The following is a 20,448-nucleotide window of genomic DNA, read 5'->3' on the forward strand; positions in this document are numbered from 1 at the left end:
GGATGTGGATAAAAATACTTGAATCGGTTATCGAACCCATTGCCCTTTATGATTGTGAGATCTGGGGTCCACTCACCAATCAAGAATTCACAAAATGGGACAAACACCAAATTATACTTATAGAGCAGAATTAGGCCGATATCCACTAATTATCAAAATTCATAAAAGAGAAGTTAAATTCTACAACCACCTAAAAGGAAGTGATTCCCAAACCTTTCATAACAAAGCCATCACCTAGAGAGAGATGAACCTGGAGAAGAGTCCCCTAAGCAAGCTGGTCCTGGGGCTCTGTTCACAAACCCAAACACACCCCACAGAGCCCCAGGACAGCAATACAATTAGACCCAACTAAATCATGAGAAAAGAGGGAGAGTGGGAGAGGAGTAGCGGGGGAGAGAAGGGGAGGGGGAGAGAAGGAGAGAGGGAGAGAAGGAGAGGGGGGAGAAGGAGAGGGGGAAAGAAGAGGGGGAGATGAGAGGGGGAGAGGAGAGGGGGAGAGGGGGGAAATTCCTAATATCAAAAGCAAAATGGTGAACATTCAATTGTCAAAACATTGAAAATGAAAACAGTGAAAACAGGTCCAGTTGTTTGTATGACTTATTTTTTATTGATGACTTCATTATTTGTTATTCCTTATTAAAGTCATCATCTCATCTCTGCTCAGACAGTAGCAGTCAAACAGCCAGACAACATTCTCTGTTCTCCCCATACTGTACTGTCTGTAGTCATCCTATTTAGCTAGCCTGCCTAAGCATGTTGCAGAGCTGTCTTACAAAGTCATTTTACTACTTCTTCAAAGCACTTTGCTCGTTGCTGTGTTGTGTACATGCAGTCTATGCAATCTGTGCGTATCTAACATAACAGCTGGAAAAAACAGGCGCAATGGCTGAACTAGGTTGAAAATATGCTTAATGAAAACTACAACTTCCTTCAGCCCAGCACCCCGGCTCTTGATTTGATGTCTCTTTGGAATGATTTGATTTATCTGTTGAGAAATGGCGCATTGGGCTCACAAAAAAACTTAACTAAGTGGAATTTAAGTAATTGAACCGAATGGTCAATTAGTTGTTTAATAACCCACAAAAAAATAAGGACATTTCAGTTAATCGCTCAGCACTACTGAAGTACCATAGGACAGACAGAGGGCATTTAGCTGGCTGGCACAGCAACTGGAACCTCTCTCTGAGTCTGCAAACAACACACTACCAAGAGGCCCCCAGTTTCATTTGAAGTGATGAAGGGTTTGTTTAAGGGGAAATTAGAGGGGTTTTAATGAATAACGCTGAAAATATTTCTAGAGGTCTGGTTTATTTTTCGTTCACACAGTACATCGAAGAATGGCCTTGGTTGTTTTGACGTGCTCATAAATATTTAGTTTTGGTACATTAGGGATTAAGCCTGAGCATGGATCATATCAAATGGTAATTCTACTCGGTCTCTCATTTTATTGCAAAAATCATACAAGGCATAAGCATAGCTCTCAGGACTTATTTTCATCAAAACACACACTTATGTTATTCATGTCAGCACAGTGCAATGATAAATCCTGTTAACCAATGCCAATGGGTATGTACTGTACTAAAGCATTATGATAGGTGGTAGCTAATCAAATAGGCATGTGGGGTGGGTGTAGTTTGTAGGGTATTTCCCGAAGAAGAAGAATTTGTACAGTAAAACTCCTTTCTCTTCTCTAAAACATCTCAACGTAGCGGAAGTAAAACGAAGAAGAAAGCTGAGTATTCTGGGAGAGCTCTCTTATAATAATGCACTTAATAGGAGCTGAGATATGCAGCAGCAGGGAGACATCTTTCATATTAAACACAACGACAGACAAAACAATATCTATAAGGACATGCCAAGGCTGAAAATCTCACCACAATTAATATCCTGTTTTAAATTAGAGAGAAGAGGAGAACAGGGGAATGGGCAAAAAGACGAGAGGGATAAAAGAGTTATAGAGGTGAGGGGCAACGCAGAAGAGGGAAAAATTAGGAGAGGAGAAGAAAAGCGGGTGAGAATTAGAGGAGAGGAGAGAATAGGCAGTTTGGTCCATGGTCCAGATTACCAAAGTGATGAAATGGGGTGGAAAGTGGCTGGAGGGATCTACACTCTGATTTCGTGGTGCTAGTGGAGCGACGGGTGAGATAAAAGAGAAGAGGGGTGATTGGATGAGGGGCTGGAGGGATCTACACTCTGATTTAGTGGTGCTAGTGGAGCGACGGGTGAGATAAAAGAAAAGAGGGGTGATTGGATGAGGGGCTGGAGGGATCTACACTCTGATTTAGTGGTGCTAGTGGAGTGACGGGTGAGATAAAAGAGAAGAGGGGTGATTGGATGAGGGGCTGGAGGGATCTACACTCTGATTTAGTGGTGCTAGTGGAGCGACGGGTGAGATAAAAGAAAAGAGGGGTGATTGGATGAGGGGCTGGAGGGATCTACACTCTGATTTAGTGGTGCTAGTGGAGCGACGGGTGAGATAAAAGAAAAGAGGGGTGATTGGATGAGGGGCTGGAGGGATCTACACTCTGATTTAGTGGTGCTAGTGGAGTGACGGGTGAGATAAAAGAAAATAGGGTGATTGGATGAGGGGATGGGGTGGGGAGAGAAGAAGGGATGACATTGGGCATATTTTTTAACCAGCCCTATCCCAGTGAGCGCCAACAAAAGAGTGACTCCCCACAGGTCCCTGCCTTTCTCTATGGGGGGTCCTTACCTTTTGCTGTCTCTCTGTCTCACTGTCTTTCTCTCATGTCTCTGTCTGTCACTGTCTCCTATCTCTCATCTCGTATTCCAATATTCTTCCCTCTCCTTCTTTTCCTTCATGTATAGTGTTATCTTCCCCTCTCTCTCTCTTTGTCTACCTTGTCCCATCTCCCTTATTCTCCCTCTCTCTCTCTCCAATTATTTCCCCTCTTCCCCTCTCCTTTCCTTCTATTCTCCCCTGGTCTTTGAGGTTGTAAACTGTCATGGTCTATCCTCTGACCAGAGTATTAATAAACTGTCAGGGTCTAGCCTGGGTCCAGAGTATTAATAAACTGTCAGGGTCTATCCTCTGTCCAGAGTATTAATAAACTGTCAGGGTCTATCCTCTGTCCAGAGTATTAATACAGTGTCAGGGTCTAGCCTGGGTCCAGAGTATTAATAAACTGTCAGGGTCTATCCTCTGACCAGAATATTAATAAACTGTCAGGGTCTATCCTCTGTCCAGAATATTAATAAACTGTCAGGGTCTATCCTCTGTCCAGAGTATTAATGCACTGGCAGGGTCTATCCCCTGTCCAGAGTATTAATAAACTGTCAGGGTCTATCCTCTGTCCAGAGTATTAATACACTGTCAGGGTCTATCCTCTGTCCAGAGTATTAATACACTGTCAGGGTCAATCCTCTGTCCAGAGTATTAATAAACTGTCAGTGTCTATCCTCTGTCCAGAGTATTAATACACTGTCAGGGTCAGGAAAATAAACTGTCAAGGTCTATCCTCTGACCAGAGTATTAATAAACTGTCAGGGTCTATCCTCTGTCCAGAGTATTAATAAACTGTCAGGGTCTAGCCTGGGTCCAGAGTATTAATAAACTGTCAGGGTCTAGCCTGGGTCCAGAGTATTAATAAACTGTCAGTGTCTATCCTCTGTCCAGAGTATTAATGCACGGGCAGGGTCTAGCCTGGGTCCAGAGTATTAATAAACTGTCAGGGTCTAGCCTGGGTCCAGAGTATTAATAAACTGTCAGTGTCTATCCTCTGTCCAGAGTATTAATGCACGGGCAGGGTCTATCCCCTGTCCAGAGTATTAATAAACTGTCAGGGTCTATCCTCTGTCCAGAGTATTAATACACTGTCAGGGTCTATCCTCTGTCCAGAGTATTAATAAACTGTCAGGGTCAATCCTCTGTCCAGAGTATTAATAAACTGTCAGGGTCAATCCTCTGTCCAGAGTATTAATAAACTGGCAGGGTCTATCCTCTGTCCAGAGTATTAATAAACTGTCAGTGTCTATCCTCTGTCCAGAGTATTAATACACTGTCAGGGTCTAGCCTGGGTCCAGAGTATTAATAAACTGTCAAGGTCTATCCTCTGACCAGAGTATTAATAAACTGTCAGGGTCTATCCTCTGTCCAGAGTATTAATAAACTGTCAGGGTCTAGCCTGGGTCCAGAGTATTAATAAACTGTCAGTGTCTATCCTCTGTCCAGAGTATTAATAAACTGTCAGGGTCTATCCTCTGTCCAGAGTATTAATAAACTGTCATGGTCTATCCTCTGTCCAGAGTATTAATACACTGTCAGGGTCTATCCTCTGTCCAGAGTATTAATAAACTGGCAGGGTCTATCCTCTGTCCAGAGTATTAATAAACTGTCAGTGTCTATCCTCTGTCCAGAGTATTAATACACTGTCAGGGTCTAGCCTGGGTCCAGAGTATTAAAAGAAGACTACTGTTAGATGTATAGGGCCATTAAGACTGACTACAGAGAAGACTACTGTTAGATATATTGGGCCATTAACACTGACTACAGAGAAGACTACTGTTAGATGTATAGGGCCATTAAGACTGACTACAGAGAAGACTACTGTTAGATATATAGGGCCATTAAGACTGACTACAGAGAAGACTACTGTTAGATGTATAGGGCCATTAACACTGACTACAGAGAAGACTACTGTTAGATGTATAGGGCCATTAAGACTGACTACAGAGAAGACTACTGTTAGATATATAGGGCCATTAAGACTGACTACAGAGAAGACTACTGTTAGATATATTGGGCCATTAACACTGACTACAGAGAAGACTACTGTTAGATGTATATGGCCATTAACACTGACTACAGAGAAGACTACTGTTAGATATATAGGGCCATTAACACTGACTACAGAGAAGACTACTGTTAGATATATAGGGCCATTAACACTGACTACAGAGAAGACTACTGTTAGATATATAGGGCCATTAAGACTGACTACAGAGAAGACTACTGTTAGATATATTGGGCCATTAACACTGACTACCGAGAAGACTACTGTTAGATATATAGGGCCATTAACACTGACTACAGAGAAGACTACTGTTAGATGTATAGGGCCATTAAGACTGACTACAGAGAATACTACTGTTAGATATATTGGGCCATTAAGACTGACTACGATGGCTGGCAGACTCCTCTGATCCAGCTTAGCCTAGTGACAGGCCTCTCACACCCCACTCTCCTAGAGGACAACTGCATCAAGTCTATTGCACAAATCAAGCCCTTAGGAGCTCCTGACACAATAATCATTATCCTGGCTTCACTGACAGCACTTGACATAATGGTGTTGTTAAGATGCATATAACAGTGTGAAATATTTGAAATGTACCCTGGGTTGTTATTACTGTAACTGCTATGACAGGTGTTGTGTATTGTTTGAGACAGATTTGTATGGGCCCAACTGATGGCTGGCCTGTTCCAGTATTACTGTGTTACGGTAAATACACACAGATAAAAAAATGTTTCAAAAATACAATAAAAAAGAGACCAGACTTGTTATACCTGACGCGATGGTCCAACAAACTGACTGTGAGCTAGACATTGAGGGGAAGAGAGAGAAAGGAGGGGGGAGGACTAAAGGGAGGAAAAATGAAGAGAGAGATAATACTAGAAAGAAAGAGTCTGACAAAAGAGAGATGTGAGGAAGTTGGAGGGAGATGAATATGAGAGTTAGAGGGAGATACATAGGAAGGGTGATGACAAGGGAGAAAGAGAGAGGATATAGAGATAGAGAAAGAGGGAGGGATAGAGAGATGGAGAAAGAGGGAGGGATAGAGAGATGGAGAAAGAGGGAGGGATAGAGAGATGGAGAAAGAGGGAGGAATAGAGAGATGGAGAAAGAGGGAGGGATAAATTGATAGAGGGGGACATACGGGTAGCAATGGATGAGGGACTGGCAACGCTGGTAAAGACTCACCTGGATCAGCGAGAGGTCCTCCAGATTGAGTCTGAACAGGTGGTTTCTGAAAGGAAAAGAGACAGGGAGGAGAGATGAAGGTATAATCTTCTCTAAAAATACACAATCTGAAAAAAGAGAAGTGGACAGGAGACCATTTCCAAAAATATCTCTGGGTTATTTTACTCCCATATTGGTTATTTCTTCAAGCTCATCAAACCTTTGATGAATCATACCTATCTTTCTGGGTCACTCCAAAGGGCCTGTTCAGATGTAACCACATACAGTATAGGAACATTTGATTACTATTTTACTGCCAATCCGAAAGTAGTTACATCTTTGTGGTTTTGAATAGAATTCAAGTCTAAATTGAACAGAATAAAGGTTACATACTTTACAAATTTCCTGTAGACACAGATGCAGTGGTGGAAAAAGTACCAAATTGTCATACTTGAGTAAAAGTAAAGATACCTTAATAGAAAATGACTCAAGTAAAAGTCACCCAGTAAAATACTAGTAAAATTTTTAAAGTATTTGGTTTTAAATATACTTAAGTATCAAAAGTAAATGTAATTGCTAAAATATATTTTTGTTTCAAAAGCAAAAGTACAAGCATCATTTATTAAAAATTCCCTATATTAAGCAAAGCAGACGGCACAATTTTCTTGTTTTAAAATGTACAGATGGCCAGGGGCACACTCCAACACTGAGACATCATTTACAAACAAAGCATTTGTGTTTAATGAGTCCTCCAGATCAGATGCAGTAGAGATGACCAGGGATGTTCTGTGTTTAGTGAGTCCTCCAGATCAGAGGCAGTAGGGATGACCAGGGATGTTCTGTGTTTAATGAGTCCTCCAGATCAGAGGCAGTAGAGATGACCAGGGATGTTCTCTGTTTAATGAGTCCTCCAGATCAGAGGCAGTAGGGATGACCAGGGATGTTCTGTGTTTAATGAGTCCACCAGATCAGAGGCAGTAGAGATGACCAGGGATGTTCTGTGTTCAGTGAGTCCTCCAGATCAGAGGCAGTAGGGATGACCAGGGATGTTATCTGTTTAATGAGTCCACCAGATCAGAGGCAGTAGAGATGACCAGGGATGTTCTGTGTTCAGTGAGTCCTCCAGATCAGAGGCAGTAGGGATGACCAGGGATGTTCTGTGTTTAATGAGTCCTCCAGATCAGAGGCAGTAGGGATGACCAGGGATGTTCTGTGTTCAGTGAGTCCTCCAGATCAGAGGCAGTAGGGATGACCAGGGATGTTCTGTGTTTAATGAGTCCTCCAGATCAGAGGCAGTAGGGATGACCAGGGATGTTCTGTGTTTAGTGAGTCCTCCAGATCAGAGGCAGTAGGGATGACCAGGGATGTTCTGTGTTTAATGAGTCCTCCAGATCAGAGGCAGTAGGGATGACCAGGGATGTTCTCTGTTTAGTGAGTTCACCAGATCAGAGGCTGTAGGGATGACCAGGGATTTTCTCTTTAAGTGCGTGAATTAGACACTTTACCTGTCCTGCTAGGCATTCAAAATGTAATGAGTACTTTTGGGTGTCAGGGAAAATGCATTATTTTCTTCAGGAAAGTAAAATAGTCATCAAAAATGTAAATAGTAAAGTAAAGTACAGATACCCCAAAAAACGACTTAAGTAGTACTTGAAAGTATTTTTACTTATGTACTTTACACCACTGCACAGATGTAGGATCAGTTCACTCTTTCCAAAGTCCAACCTCAACCGTTAGTGGAGAAAATGCTAAACTGATCTTGAATCAGTGTCTAGGGGTCACCTCCAGACAAACACATCCCTGAGTGAATTTCTGTTTTTCTGTCTGAACAGACCATAGGACCTAAGGCTGTGTGAGTGTGCGTGTGCATGGGCCCACATTCATGTGTGTGTGTGTGTGTGTATCAGAGAGTCCAACGGTGAAACTTCACTTGAATAAGGCTCTTGCCTTAGGCTCTTTTGAATGGTTACATTTAGATTGTAAGCCAACTAACAAAACAAATTGTCTGGTCTTTTAAACTTTCCACAAAACAGTATAAGCTAAGGAGTAGTCTGTAGAATGAGTAGGCCTGTTCTTTTACGACCATAGGCTTCAGTTTGATTGAATAAGTTCAGCATTATAGCACAAGACTCATAATCATAGCAGCTTTATTATTCATATTAATATCATTATTTAGCAGAGTGACGTTTAATGTTAAGGCTGTTTAATTTATTTTTATTTTATATATATTTTAAATTTTTACCCCTTTTTCTCCCCGATGACAATCTTGTCTCATCGCTGCAACTCCCCAACAGGATCGGAAGGGGCAAAGGTCGAGTCATGCGTCCTCTGAAACATGACCCGCCAAGCCGTAGTTCTTAACACACGTCTGCTTAACCTGGAAGCCAACTGTACCAATATGTCAGAGGAAACACCGTTCAACTGAAGGAGTCACTAGAGCATCGGTCGTCAGTCTTCAGTTGAACGGTGTTTCCTCTGACATATTGGTACAGTTGGCTTCCAGGTTAAGCAGACGTGTGTTAAGAACCACGGCTTGGCGGGTCATGTTTCAGAGGACGCATGACTAGAGCATGATTGGCCAATTAAGCCCTCCCCCAGCCAAACCGTCCCCAAACCCGGACAACTGCCCTATGGGATTCCCGATCACGGCCAGTTGTGATAGTTGTGAACATTTTAAAAACTGTGATTTTCAAACACTATGAGGTTCGCGGTGATGTGGGGAGGAAGAAAGCGCCCTCAGTTGGGCTAGAAACTCATTGCAGGTGTTGAAAATGACTGATCTATCTCCTAGATCTCTATCACTAAGCCTGAGCCCTCTCATCTAGAGAAAGAGAAACAAGGCTAGTCCAGACCACACCAGGTACAGACAGGACTACCCTTTAGCCCCTGGGTCAGACTAGAGTCTGAGAGGGAAGGATAAAAGCCCCACTCTCCCAGTGTTTATAATAGTCAGGGTCAAATGAAATCACTCTCCCAGTGTTTATAATAGTCAGGGTCAAATGAAATCACTCTCCCAGTGTTTTATAATAGTCAGGGTCAAATGAAATCACTCTCCCAGTGTTTATAATAGTCAGGGTCAAATGAAATCACTCTCCCAGTGTTTTATAATAGTCAGGGGCAAATGAAATCACTCTCCCAGTGTTTTATAATAGTCAGGGTCAAATGAAATCACTCTCCCAGTGTTTTATAATAGTCAGGGTCAAATGAAATCACTCTCCCAGTGTTTTATAATAGTCAGGGTCAAATGAAATCACTCTCCCAGTGTTTTATAATAGTCAGGGTCAAATGAAATCACTCTCCCAGTGTTTTATAATAGTCAGGGTCAAATGAAATCACTCTCCCAGTGTTTTATAATAGTCAGGGTCAAATGAAATCACTCTCTCAGTGTTTTATAATAGTCAGGGTCAAATGAAATCACTCTCCCAGTGTTTTATAATAGTCAGGGTCAAATGAAATCACTCTCTCAGTGTTTTATAATAGTCAGGGTCAAATGAAATCACTCTCCCAGTGTTTTATAATAGTCAGGGTCAAATGAAATCACTCTCTCAGTGTTTTATAATAGTCAGGGTCAAATGAAATCACTCTCCCAGTGTTTTATAATAGTCAGGGTCAAATGAAATCACTCTCCCAGTGTTTTATAATAGTCAGGGTCAAATGAAATCACTCTCTCAGTGTTTTATAATAGTCAGGGTCAAATGAAATCACTCTCCCAGTGTTTTATAATAGTCAGGGTCAAATGAAATCACTCTCCCAGTGTTTTATAATAGTCAGGGTCAAATGAAATCACTCTCTCAGTGTTTTATAATAGTCAGGGTCAAATGAAATCACTCTCTCAGTGTTTTATAATAGTCAGGGTCAAATGAAATCACTCTCCCAGTGTTTTATAATAGTCAGGGGCAAATGAAATCACTCTCCCATTGTTTTATAATATTCAGGGCCAAATGAAATCACTCACCTTGGAAAAGTTCTCAACATATATTTGTGGCTTGAACAAAAGTTTCACCTAGCCCAGTAAAAGTTCCACCTAGCCCAGTAAAAGTCCCACCTAGCCCAGTAAAAGTTCCACCTAGCCCATTAAAAGTTCCACCTAGCCCAGTATAAGTTCCACCTAGCCCAGTAAAAGTTCCACCTAGCCCAGTAAAAGTTCCACCTAGCCCAGTAAGAGTTCCACCTAGCCCAGTAAAAGTTCCACCTAGACCAGTATAAGTTCCACCTAGCCCAGTAAAAGTTCCACCTAGCCCAGTAAAAGTTCCACCTAGACCAGTATAAGTTCCACCTAGCCCAGTAAAAGTTCCACCTAGCCCAGTAAAAGTTCCACCTAGACCAGTAAAAGTTCCACCTAGTCCAGTAAAAGTTCCACCTAGCCCAGTATTGCTTGCATGCATGCAGAACTCACTCTTTTTCTATCTTTCTCCCTCTCTCTTACACAGACTCTCTCTCTCTCCACGTTTACTCAATCATCTTCTCCTTATCTGTCAATCCCTGCAAGTATTCCCAACTCCTCCATTTCCCTGTATCCATCTGCAGTACATTCATTTATTCCCCCAGCTCTGCGTCTCTGTCTTGGTCCTCCAGCTCTCTGTTTCCTCAGCTATCTACTAAACTCTGGCGAGAACAGCTTATATTGACAACCAAGGTCATTAGCAGGATTGGGATACACACACACACACACACACACACACACACACACACACACACACACACACACACACACACACACACACACACACACACACACACACAAGAGTTCATCTGAGCCCAATCTCAGCTGGTCAGAGACCACTTCTGAGAAACGCTGAGCTGAATTAAAGGTGATGTGCTTGACAGAAACAATGAACTTCACTGGAGAACAGCTAGAAAATCACTACTCAATCAGAGGATTTTCAAAAGGTGTCATCAATCATGAGAGAGAGGGATAGCAAGAGAAAAAGCCAGAGAGAGAGAGAGAGAGAGAGAGAGAGAGAGAGAGAGAACCGGGGGAGGAAATATAATACCTGGCTCCAACTATCAGTTCGTTCTGGCTGGGGTCAAAGGTTAGCTGAGAGTAATCCACCGTGCCCTCAGCCCGGAACCTGTGAATCCACGGCTCCATATCTGCCAATCAAAGTAGAGAAAGATACACATTAGCCAATCAAATCGGAGAAAAAAAGAGCAGAACGAAGAGGCTGGATAAAGAGAAATGCTTAGCCAATAGCCACAGTATATAATAAAGTGTTGTAGGCCTATATTGTGTTGTCTTTGTGAGTATTGTTCGGTATTGTGATGGTGTCAAATAACACGTGTTCTTCTACGAACACTAATGTTGTCTGGTGCTGTTTACATCTCCTCTCTTATGAACACTAATGTTGTCTGGTGCTGTTTACATCTCCTCTCTTATGAACACTAATGTTGTCTGGTGCTGTTTACATCTCCTCTCTTATGAACACTAATGTTGTCTGGTGCTGTTTACGTCTCCTCTCTTATGAACACTAATGTTGTCTGGTGCTGTTTATGTCTCCTCTCTTATGAACACTAATGTTGTCTGGTGCTGTTTACATCTCCTCTCTTATGAACACTAATGTTGTCTGGTGCTGTTTACATCTCCTCTCTTATGAACACTAATGTTGTCTGGTGCTGTTTACATCTCCTCTCTTATGAACACTAATGTTGTCTGGTGCTGTTTACGTCTCCTCTCTTATGAACACTAATGTTGTCTGGTGCTGTTTACATCTCCTCTCTTATGAACACTAATGTTGTCTGGTGCTGTTTACATCTCCTCTCTTATGAACACTAATGTTGTCTGGTGCTGTTTACATCTCCTCTCTTAGAAAAGAGGTTCAAACCTGTTACAATGAAGCTTCTGTTAGAATGAAGTTCCTGTTAGAATGAAGTTCCTGTTAGAATGAAGTTCCTGTTAGAATGAAGTTCCTGTTAGAATGAAGTTCCTGTTAGAATGAAGTTCCTGTTAGAATGAAGTTCCTGTTAGAATGAAGTTCCTGTTAGAATGAAGTTCCTGTTAGAATGAAGATTAAATGAAGAAACATAAACAGTTTAGCACGTACTTCTGTTCTGAGAGTCTTACAATGAGCCCTAATGTACCCCATATCCCGAATGTCTCCAGACAGCTGTAGTATTTAGTGAAGTATGTCAGGTTAAAAGCCTAGCTCAAGGGTAAAGCAATACAGTTTCCCACCTGGGCTTTCAACCACACGCCTTACACTCCATTTACTTAATCTTTACTGTAGCTAGAACTAATGCATACTGTACATGGCGTGTGTGAGGGGCGAAGGTTAGGTTCTCTTGTGTGTGTGTGTGTGTGTGTGTGTGTGTGTGTGTGTGTGTGTGTGTGTGTGTGTGTGTGTGTGTGTGTGTGTGTGTGTGTGTGTGTGTGTGTGTGTGTGTGTGTGTGTGTGTGTGTGTGTGACTGTTACTTGACAATATTGTACTCTAATAATCCTGTTACTAGACAATATTGTACTCTAATAATCCTGTTACTAGACAATATTGTATTCTAATAATCCTTTTACTTGACAATATTGTATTCTAATAATCCTGTTACTTGACAATATTGTATTCTAATAATCCTGTTACTAGATAATATTGTATTCTAATAATCCTGTCACTTGACAATATTGTATTCTAATAATCCTGTTACTTGACAATATTGTATTCTAATAATCCTGTTACTTGACAATATTGTATTCTAATAATCCTGTTACTTGACAATATTGTATTCTAATAATTCTGTTACTAGACAATATTGTACTCTAATAATCCTTGTCTGAAACTGCTAGCAATATTTATTGTGTTACATCGAAGTATCTTCAAGTGCTGGTGTTAGTGTGGCTCTGGGATTTCAAAACACTTTTCATGGTAGAGAGTTAAACCATTTACTGTTGCTAATATTATGTTAAATCCTGATTTGTGTATACCGTACCAGTACGTTACCTGAAATTTCAGAGAGCTCTTCTGTAGACCTAACATTGATGGAGTACAGCTACGGTCGGAGTCAAAAACGTTATCTGTCAAAAAAATGCAAAACACCTGAAACCAACAGTCTAACCTGAACTGCATCAAACCACCAACCAGCTGTTTACTTCTGTCAAGCTGCGGCTTTCAGCCCAATACAACAGGGACATACTGACCGCCTGCCCGAGTCACTGCTAGTAGCTACGTACTAAAAAAATACAGCACTGAATCTACCTCCTTGTCAAACTGTAGGAGTATAGAGCACTACCATAGCACATCAACAGGATGGAATCACTGTTAACAAAGGTGTTTCTCTCTTCATCCATTCTTCAGGGTTCTACGTATTAATGAGAATAAGAACAAGTTAAACTGGGAGGAGGAAATGTTAAACTCGCAGACCCAGAGCTAATACATTTTCATTAGCCTTGGTGAAATAAATATCGGAGAGAGATCACAACATATTCCGCCCTGAGATTCGGCTGTGGGTAATGGCAGGTTCCACTCTAATTCCACAGGGGGACGGAGTTTGGGATGCGCCTCTGGTGCCACCGGCAGGCTCATTTTCTATTTCGTGGGGAAGCTCTAGAGCATACAAATGTGGCAGCGACACCCTCGAGGGAAACCAAGGCTTCAGTTACCCAGCGTTTCCCCCATAAATCAGCTGTGGTCCCACCAGGGTATAGCCCCACTCAGGTCCCTCAGAGGGGAGCGGGAAGGAGAATGCACAGAGGGGTTTAAGTGGATACAACATTCACAACTGAGGATTTATGTTTTAAGACGAGGCGAAGGGCTCATAAACATTCATAAGCCCTGATAAGCATTCATAAGCCAGAGCTGATGTATTACCCTGGGATATGAGATCTAATGAGAAACAAAAGACTAATGTTAGATGATGACAGGACATTATTTATTAGTTTTGTTTGGGTTGAGAGAGGGGTATGGGTAGAACACTGTTAGATTACTGAGAAGTTGTAGACCACTAGGGAGAACGATATAACTATTGAAAGCTAAGTAGAACACTGGTAGGATCTATAGAAAACTGAGCGTTCTTGGTAGAATCACATTGAGTGATTTGGTGGATTACCTCAGGGCTTTAATATAACGTTGGTGTTTGTACGGCTCTAGTGGAGAAGCAATAGCTTTAATTTCGGTCGGAACACGATATGAACCTCAACTGAACCCTGACCTTGTCCTTTATAAAAGGAACCAAGGGGATTTATAAAACTTCTTCAATAAACATCCCCCTTTCCCTCCTCCCCACTTCTATCCCCCTTTCCCCTCCTCCCCACTTCTATCCCCCTTTCCCCTCCTCCATACTTCTATCCCCCTTTCCCCTCCTCCCCACTTCTATCCCCCTTTCCCCTCCTCCCCACTTCTATCCCCCTTTCCCCTCCTCCCCACTTCTATCCCCCTTTCCCCTCCTCCCCACTTCTATCCCCCTTTCCCCTCCTCCATACTTCTATCCCCCTTTCCCCTCCTCCCCATTTCTATCCCCCTTTCCCCTCCTCCCCACTTCTATCCCCCTTTCCCCTCCTCCCCACTTCTATCCCCCTTTCCCTCCTCCCCACTTCTATCCCCCTTTCCCCTCCTCCCTACTTCTATCCCCCTTTCCCCTCCTCCCCACTTCTATCCCCCTTTCTCTCCTCCCCACTTCTATCCCCCTTTCCCCTCCTCCATACTTCTATCCCCCTTTCCCCTCCTCCCCACTTCTATCCCCCTTTTCCCCCTCCCCACTTCTATCCCCCTTTCCCCTCCTCCCCACTTCTATCCCCCTTTCCCCTCCTCCCCACTTCTATCCCCCTTTCCCCTCCTCCCTACTTCTATCCCCCTTTCCCCTCCTCCCCACTTCAAGCCCCCTTTGCATTTTTTCCTTCTCCGTCACTCTTTCCTGGTTTGTTGTTCAGGGTTCAGACACAGGGTGGTTGACACACTACCTAAATATGAACCCCTCCAGCTCCAGAGACGAGGGCAGTCTTCAGTCTCAGAGAGCTCAAACTGTATAAAGAACAGCCTGACCTGACACAATAGACACATGTGGAACCGACTGGGACTAGAATACCGAAGGTCTCTAGGAGTAAATGGGGGGTAATTGAGGATTTAAATTGAGTTCCTATATATTACACATAAATGCAGGCTGTCAAGACGTGTCCAACTGGAGAAACTAGGGGGTTTTGCTCTCCCTTGCGGTAAAACAAAAATATGAAATTGCAACTATTTTGGGAAGTTGGATTGAGAATAAAACCTTAAAATAAAGTTAAAATAAACACCTGTTCAATGTCAGAATGAAAACTGTCAAAATTAGCTTCAGGTTAACCAACCTGGAGGTGAGGTCGTGTGGTCAGGAGAAACCTTCTGACCAATAGCGATAATATATTATTAGGAACAGGAGGTTTTCTTGACCACATTTCACAATCAGGGCAAACTCCTGGTCCTTGATATAGTAAGAATTTAAACACAGAGGTCCACGTTGACCAGAACTGGTGGAACCCTCTGAGTCCTTGGAGGGTTTTCCCTGAAGTGTTATTTTAGGAAGTCAAAACAAGCATCTAAAATCACAGTGGAGCTGAGCAAAGGCCTCAGGTCAGAGGGTGAATCAAACCAGAGAAACTACTACATAGCCGCAAATAAGTGTGCAATAAAGTATTTAAATGGAACATGGACTTTATAGCGAAACCCTTTAAGGGAAGAAAAAAAGGAACATTTAACAAGATGACGTAATAGCCTCCGTGTGTCACAGAAGAAAAATAAATAAATCACTAACTTAAAGATGCACAATGCAGAAATCACTCCGCCATTTCTTGGTTGCTAAAATTCTAATAGTTCACCTAATTTGAGTTTATGTGACAAAAGAAGCAAGTATAATCTTTCTACTATCTAAACCGCTGTGTGAAATATATTTTACATAGTAAAACATTGTATTTTCAGCTGTTTGAAGCTGGTGTACAAAACCGAATGGTAAAAGACGCAAAACATGAATGGGAAGCATAGAAATAATGTACATAGAACAGCTCTACCGCTGCTTACACTTGCTTTCAATGAGAATGACACATCTATAACTCAAGTTTTATGTGAAATTTGGTCGGGTTGCCCAAAAAGTGACATAGTGCAGCTTGAAGACTTAAAGAAAAACACATGAAAGGGATTTACTACAGGGACAAATGAGAGAGATGTAGTACACAAAGTAAAGGCTACGTGGACTATACTTAATTTCCTGCGTTGGGTATTAAAATGCCACATTGTGAGAAGTGTGGTCATAAATAGAATACACTGATGCTTAAGAATGTAGCCAGTTGGACGCGCAGTGGACTTAGTGGGCTGTAAAAACTATTCGCCATGGACCAATTAAACCGTCTTGGTCTCCAATCGGTGATGTGACAGATAGTTGTAATGAACCTGATATGATTATTTGTTTATGTTCTCTTCAAGATACTCCCTAACCCTAAAACTAACCCCTAACCCTAACCCTAAACCTAAACCTAACCCTAACCCTAAACCCTAACCCTAACCCCTAACACTAACCTTCACTCTAACCATAACCCATAACCCTAACCCAAACCTAACTCCTAACCCTTAACCTAAATATAACGCTTACCCTAATTCTAACCCTAAACCTAACCCTTAAGCTTAAAATAACCTTTGTCCTCATGGGGATGTGTGGAAATGTCCCCACAAGGGAGACTTTTCCTTGTTTTACTATCCTTGTGAGGACTTTGGGGGATTTTAGGTCTCCACAAGGATAGAAAAACAAACCACCACACACGCACAAACACACACTAACTCTCTAATGATGTGTTATTCTGTGAGGACAAATTTTACATACAGTATTTTATGGAAATGATAAATGAATTAAATGAAGGCCGGTCTACACACCACGAGGGACAGCGTTTTACTGTGTGTGTTACGCTCGTCGTTTGAATGAGGAGACCAAGGTGCAGCGTGGTAGGCGTACATCATTAATTTTAATAAAGAACACCAACAAAAATAGAAAATGCAAAAACCGAACGTAACGTTCTGCAGGGCTAGACAGCACAATGCAAAAACAAGATCCCACAATCTCAGGTGGGAAAAGGGGCTGCATAAGTATGATCCCCATTAAGAGACAACGAGAAACAGCTGCCTCTGATTGGGAACCATACTAGGCCAACAAAGAAATATAAACATAGATTTCCCCAACCAAGTCACACCCTAACCTAACCAAATAGAGAATAAAACAGACTCTCTAAGGTCAGGGCGTGACAGTGTGTATGTGTTGCAAATGTATTTCTTGCATTTGATGCACGTGTACTGTGTCTTCCTGTCCTTGTTGGGTCCACACGCATCACAGCGCTTCTTCTTGTTGCTACCGGCTGGAATCTAGAATGATGAAAACACTGAGTTCGGGAAATTTACTAACATCTCACTCACTCACATATATAGTTACAACAGGCCAAGGTAGGAGAGTTAGACACACACACACACCTGCAACAACATCACTCACACTTACTTCCGGTATTGGAGTTGTTGGTTCTGTGGGTCGGGCGCATGGTGCAGCAGCATTCTCCTCCTGAATCCTCCTCACGATGGCTGCAGAAGCTGGGGTCCTTGGGATATATTGGCTTCTCTGGATTTGAGGTCTTACCAATGTCTTGCCCAGCTCCTCGAGTAAGAGCCGTCTCCTCTAGAGCTTCCCTCTGTTCCAATCTGGGTTCAGTGCCATCCAGATGACAAACACGTTGTACGCTGAGATGTCCAACATGTTGAAGAATTACACAAGTGACCAGCGTAGGGTTCTTCTTTTGCAGCTGTAGCCAGACACCAGCTTGTCTAAATTGTCCACCCCTCCTTTTGAGGCATTGTAATCCATTATGAGTTCTGGTTTTTGATGTTCCCAGCCACAGATTCTCCCATCCTTATGCAGCGTACTCATGAGTACCACATTTCTGCCTTTCTTTGGCACGTAGGACACTAGGGACGTGTCGGCCGTGAACACAAACTGAGAGGAAATGATAGACCTGTTCCGTGTATTCAACACCTGAGGTGGGAGCTCTGATTTGTTTTTTCGTACAGTTCCTACCATTGTCAGCTTCCTCTTGAGGAGTTCCTGTCCCAGCTTGTGTGAAGTAAAAAAGTTATAGCATGTGATGTTGTGGGCACCAAGTCCCTGTGTCACGTCCAGGAAAACCTGCATCCCTTGGTTCTTCTCAGAGGCTCCTCTATCTGGCTTCCCCGTAAACACTTGCAAGTTCCAGGCATATGATGAAGCAGCAAAATATTCTATATTTTGCGAGTACAGACGGTATGTACTGCCTGATGGGGCAGCGTCCCCTAGATGGCATTAGCTGCTCATCAACACTAACATTTTACCCAGGGTTGTAAAACAGGTGAAGGTGGTCCACCCACTTGTCCTAAACTGACCTGATTGCAGCTAGCTTTGTCTCTCTGTCGCCAAGCTGGTCTTGTATCTCAGCTATCTAAGCGGATATTCCTGGAAATAATGTGGAAGTTTTCCAGAGACATTGTTGCACTGAGAAGTTCTCTACCAGTTTCTGCATCCCACAGGGATTCTGTGGATTCCCCATTGGATCTGAAAACACCAGCAAGGATAAGAACCCCAAAGTATGCATGTAAATGAGTTTGGTCCATCTCCTTCCATCTCTCTCCAAAAACACGCCTTCCCTCCAAATTAGTGCAGTCCAGAATGATTTTCTGGATGGTGTCTGGGATGAACAGTTCAAAAGAAGATTATGTCCTGCACATGAGTAACCGCCATCTGCGTCGGCCTTGGTTGCATCCTTACAACATTGGTAGCCATGCAGGGTGGCTCATTCCTTGGGCAAGAAGCTGGTTGCTGATGGGATGGTCCTGGGGCTGGCTGCTGACTGGCTGGTCCTGGGGCTGGCTGCTGACTGGCTGGTCCTGGGGCTGGCGGCTGACGGGATGGTCCTGGGGCTGGCTGCTGACTGGCTGGTCCTGGGGCTGGCAGCTGACTGGCTGGTCCTGGGGCTGGCTGCTGACTGGCTGGTCCTGGGGCTGGCTGCTGACTGGCTGGTCCTGGGGCTGGCTGCTGACTGGCTGGTCCTGGGGCTGGCTGCTGACTGGCTGGTCCTGGGGCTGGCTGCTGACTGGCTGGTCCTGGGGCTGGCTGAGGGTCAATCTCATCCTCTTCTTCCAACTTACTGTCAGACTCTGAGTTGACAGAGACATGACCCTCACATTCGGAAAATTCTTCATCTTCCAAAGTGGAAGACACTCCTTCCACAGAAGTTTCTCTCTCTACAAAAATTATTTCTAAGGCCCTCCGAGCAGAGATTATTTTTGCCATACTAACTGATTGTGGTAAGGAGCCACACATGCAAAGCAATATGTTGTGTCCCTCTCCCAATTTGGAAAAATACAGCATTTTTTACAATGAATTGAAATAATGTATTGTAATAACATTGTGCAGGTTCCCGCAAGACATTGTGTAGTTTCACACACTACAAAGGGTTATGAGTGCGAGAAAAGCGGGAGACAGGCAGACAGGCAGGGAGAAAGACAGGTTCTTGTTGCTATGTTGAAACAGCAGGCCCAGGGAGGAGGAAGACAGAGTGAAGGCACACAACAAACCTTCTTGTTTCATTTTTACTTGTTTTCACCTATACACACACTTTCCCACACTTTTTCCAGTGGACCCGAACACCACATATGTAATATAAATGTGTAGTGAGTGCACAGCGTGCCCAAAATGGAAATGTGTTATTTTACATGTTCTTCACAGAAAATGAGCCAAGGTCAATGAGTCTCAGGAGGGAAAAAAATTCATAGTATAATTTTTATTTTAGTAAACATTGAAAAGGGGTCCCACAGACTTGATAATATGTGACTTGTTTCAGGAAACTAGGCATATGTCGCACAGGAGAGCCATCTGAACCTAAACCTAAACAAAATGTTTTTGGCAGAAATGCCTTCTAGAACATATTAACTTTCATGTGCCTTAATAACAACATTGTATGCCATCTGTAATACAAATAAAATGGTTAAATTATAAGCCTAGTTGGTTTATCCACAGAACAAATAAGCATCCTTCCCGCTAGCCATGATTGGTTGAGATAATGAGTGGGCTGGACATGCCAAGTAAGATAGCTAAGCAGATTGAGAAACACCTATTCAAACTATGCGTAACCATGGCATCCGTGACGTAGAGGGAGAAGCGTACATCCATGTATACAGGTAAAATAGTCTAGCTAGCTACATTTTTCAGATATTACAGGTTTCAGGTTTCAGAAAGTCATTTTCATTTCAAGGTAAAAACTCTCTGAACTTACAAACGGACAATCTGACAACTCTCTGAGTTTACGGACGGGGCTATAGTTTAAGAGGGTGTGAACGATGCTGAATGGGAAAATTCTAAGGCTATTTTAACAAAAGTCGATCAACTTTCAAAGCAGAATTACTTTCCCATTGTAGTGTATGATATACAATTTTCTCTACTTTTATCCAATGTAAAAAACACAATTTTACATTTGGTACATAAGACCGAATGGAGCCGGTCAGTCATATATGTCTCTAGGTTAGGGCTGCTGATTAACTGTAACATCCACAATCTGAATGAACTGTGCTTAGA

At 42.7% G+C, this 20,448-nt stretch overlaps 1 protein-coding gene across 3 annotated transcripts in view; it reads right to left on the reverse strand.

Moving 5' to 3' along the window:
* Positions 1 to 20,448, reverse strand: part of LOC106590611 (semaphorin-5A) — a 350,252-nt gene that overhangs the window by 248,093 nt on the left and 81,711 nt on the right. For all 3 annotated transcript variants that reach the window (XR_006762699.1, XM_045710702.1, XM_045710701.1), the window contains exons 3-4: positions 10,913 to 11,012; positions 5,940 to 5,985 (exon numbers count right to left, since the gene is read on the reverse strand). Coding sequence is in view for 2 of the 3 variants with exons in the window: in XM_045710702.1 (XP_045566658.1) it covers positions 5,940 to 5,985; positions 10,913 to 11,012 (146 nt within the window). In the remaining variant the exon portion in view is untranslated. The remainder of the gene's footprint in view (positions 1 to 5,939; positions 5,986 to 10,912; positions 11,013 to 20,448) is intronic.

The sequence above is a fragment of the Salmo salar genome, chromosome ssa29, assembly GCF_905237065.1.
Source record: "Salmo salar chromosome ssa29, Ssal_v3.1, whole genome shotgun sequence".
NCBI lineage: Eukaryota > Metazoa > Chordata > Actinopteri > Salmoniformes > Salmonidae > Salmo > Salmo salar.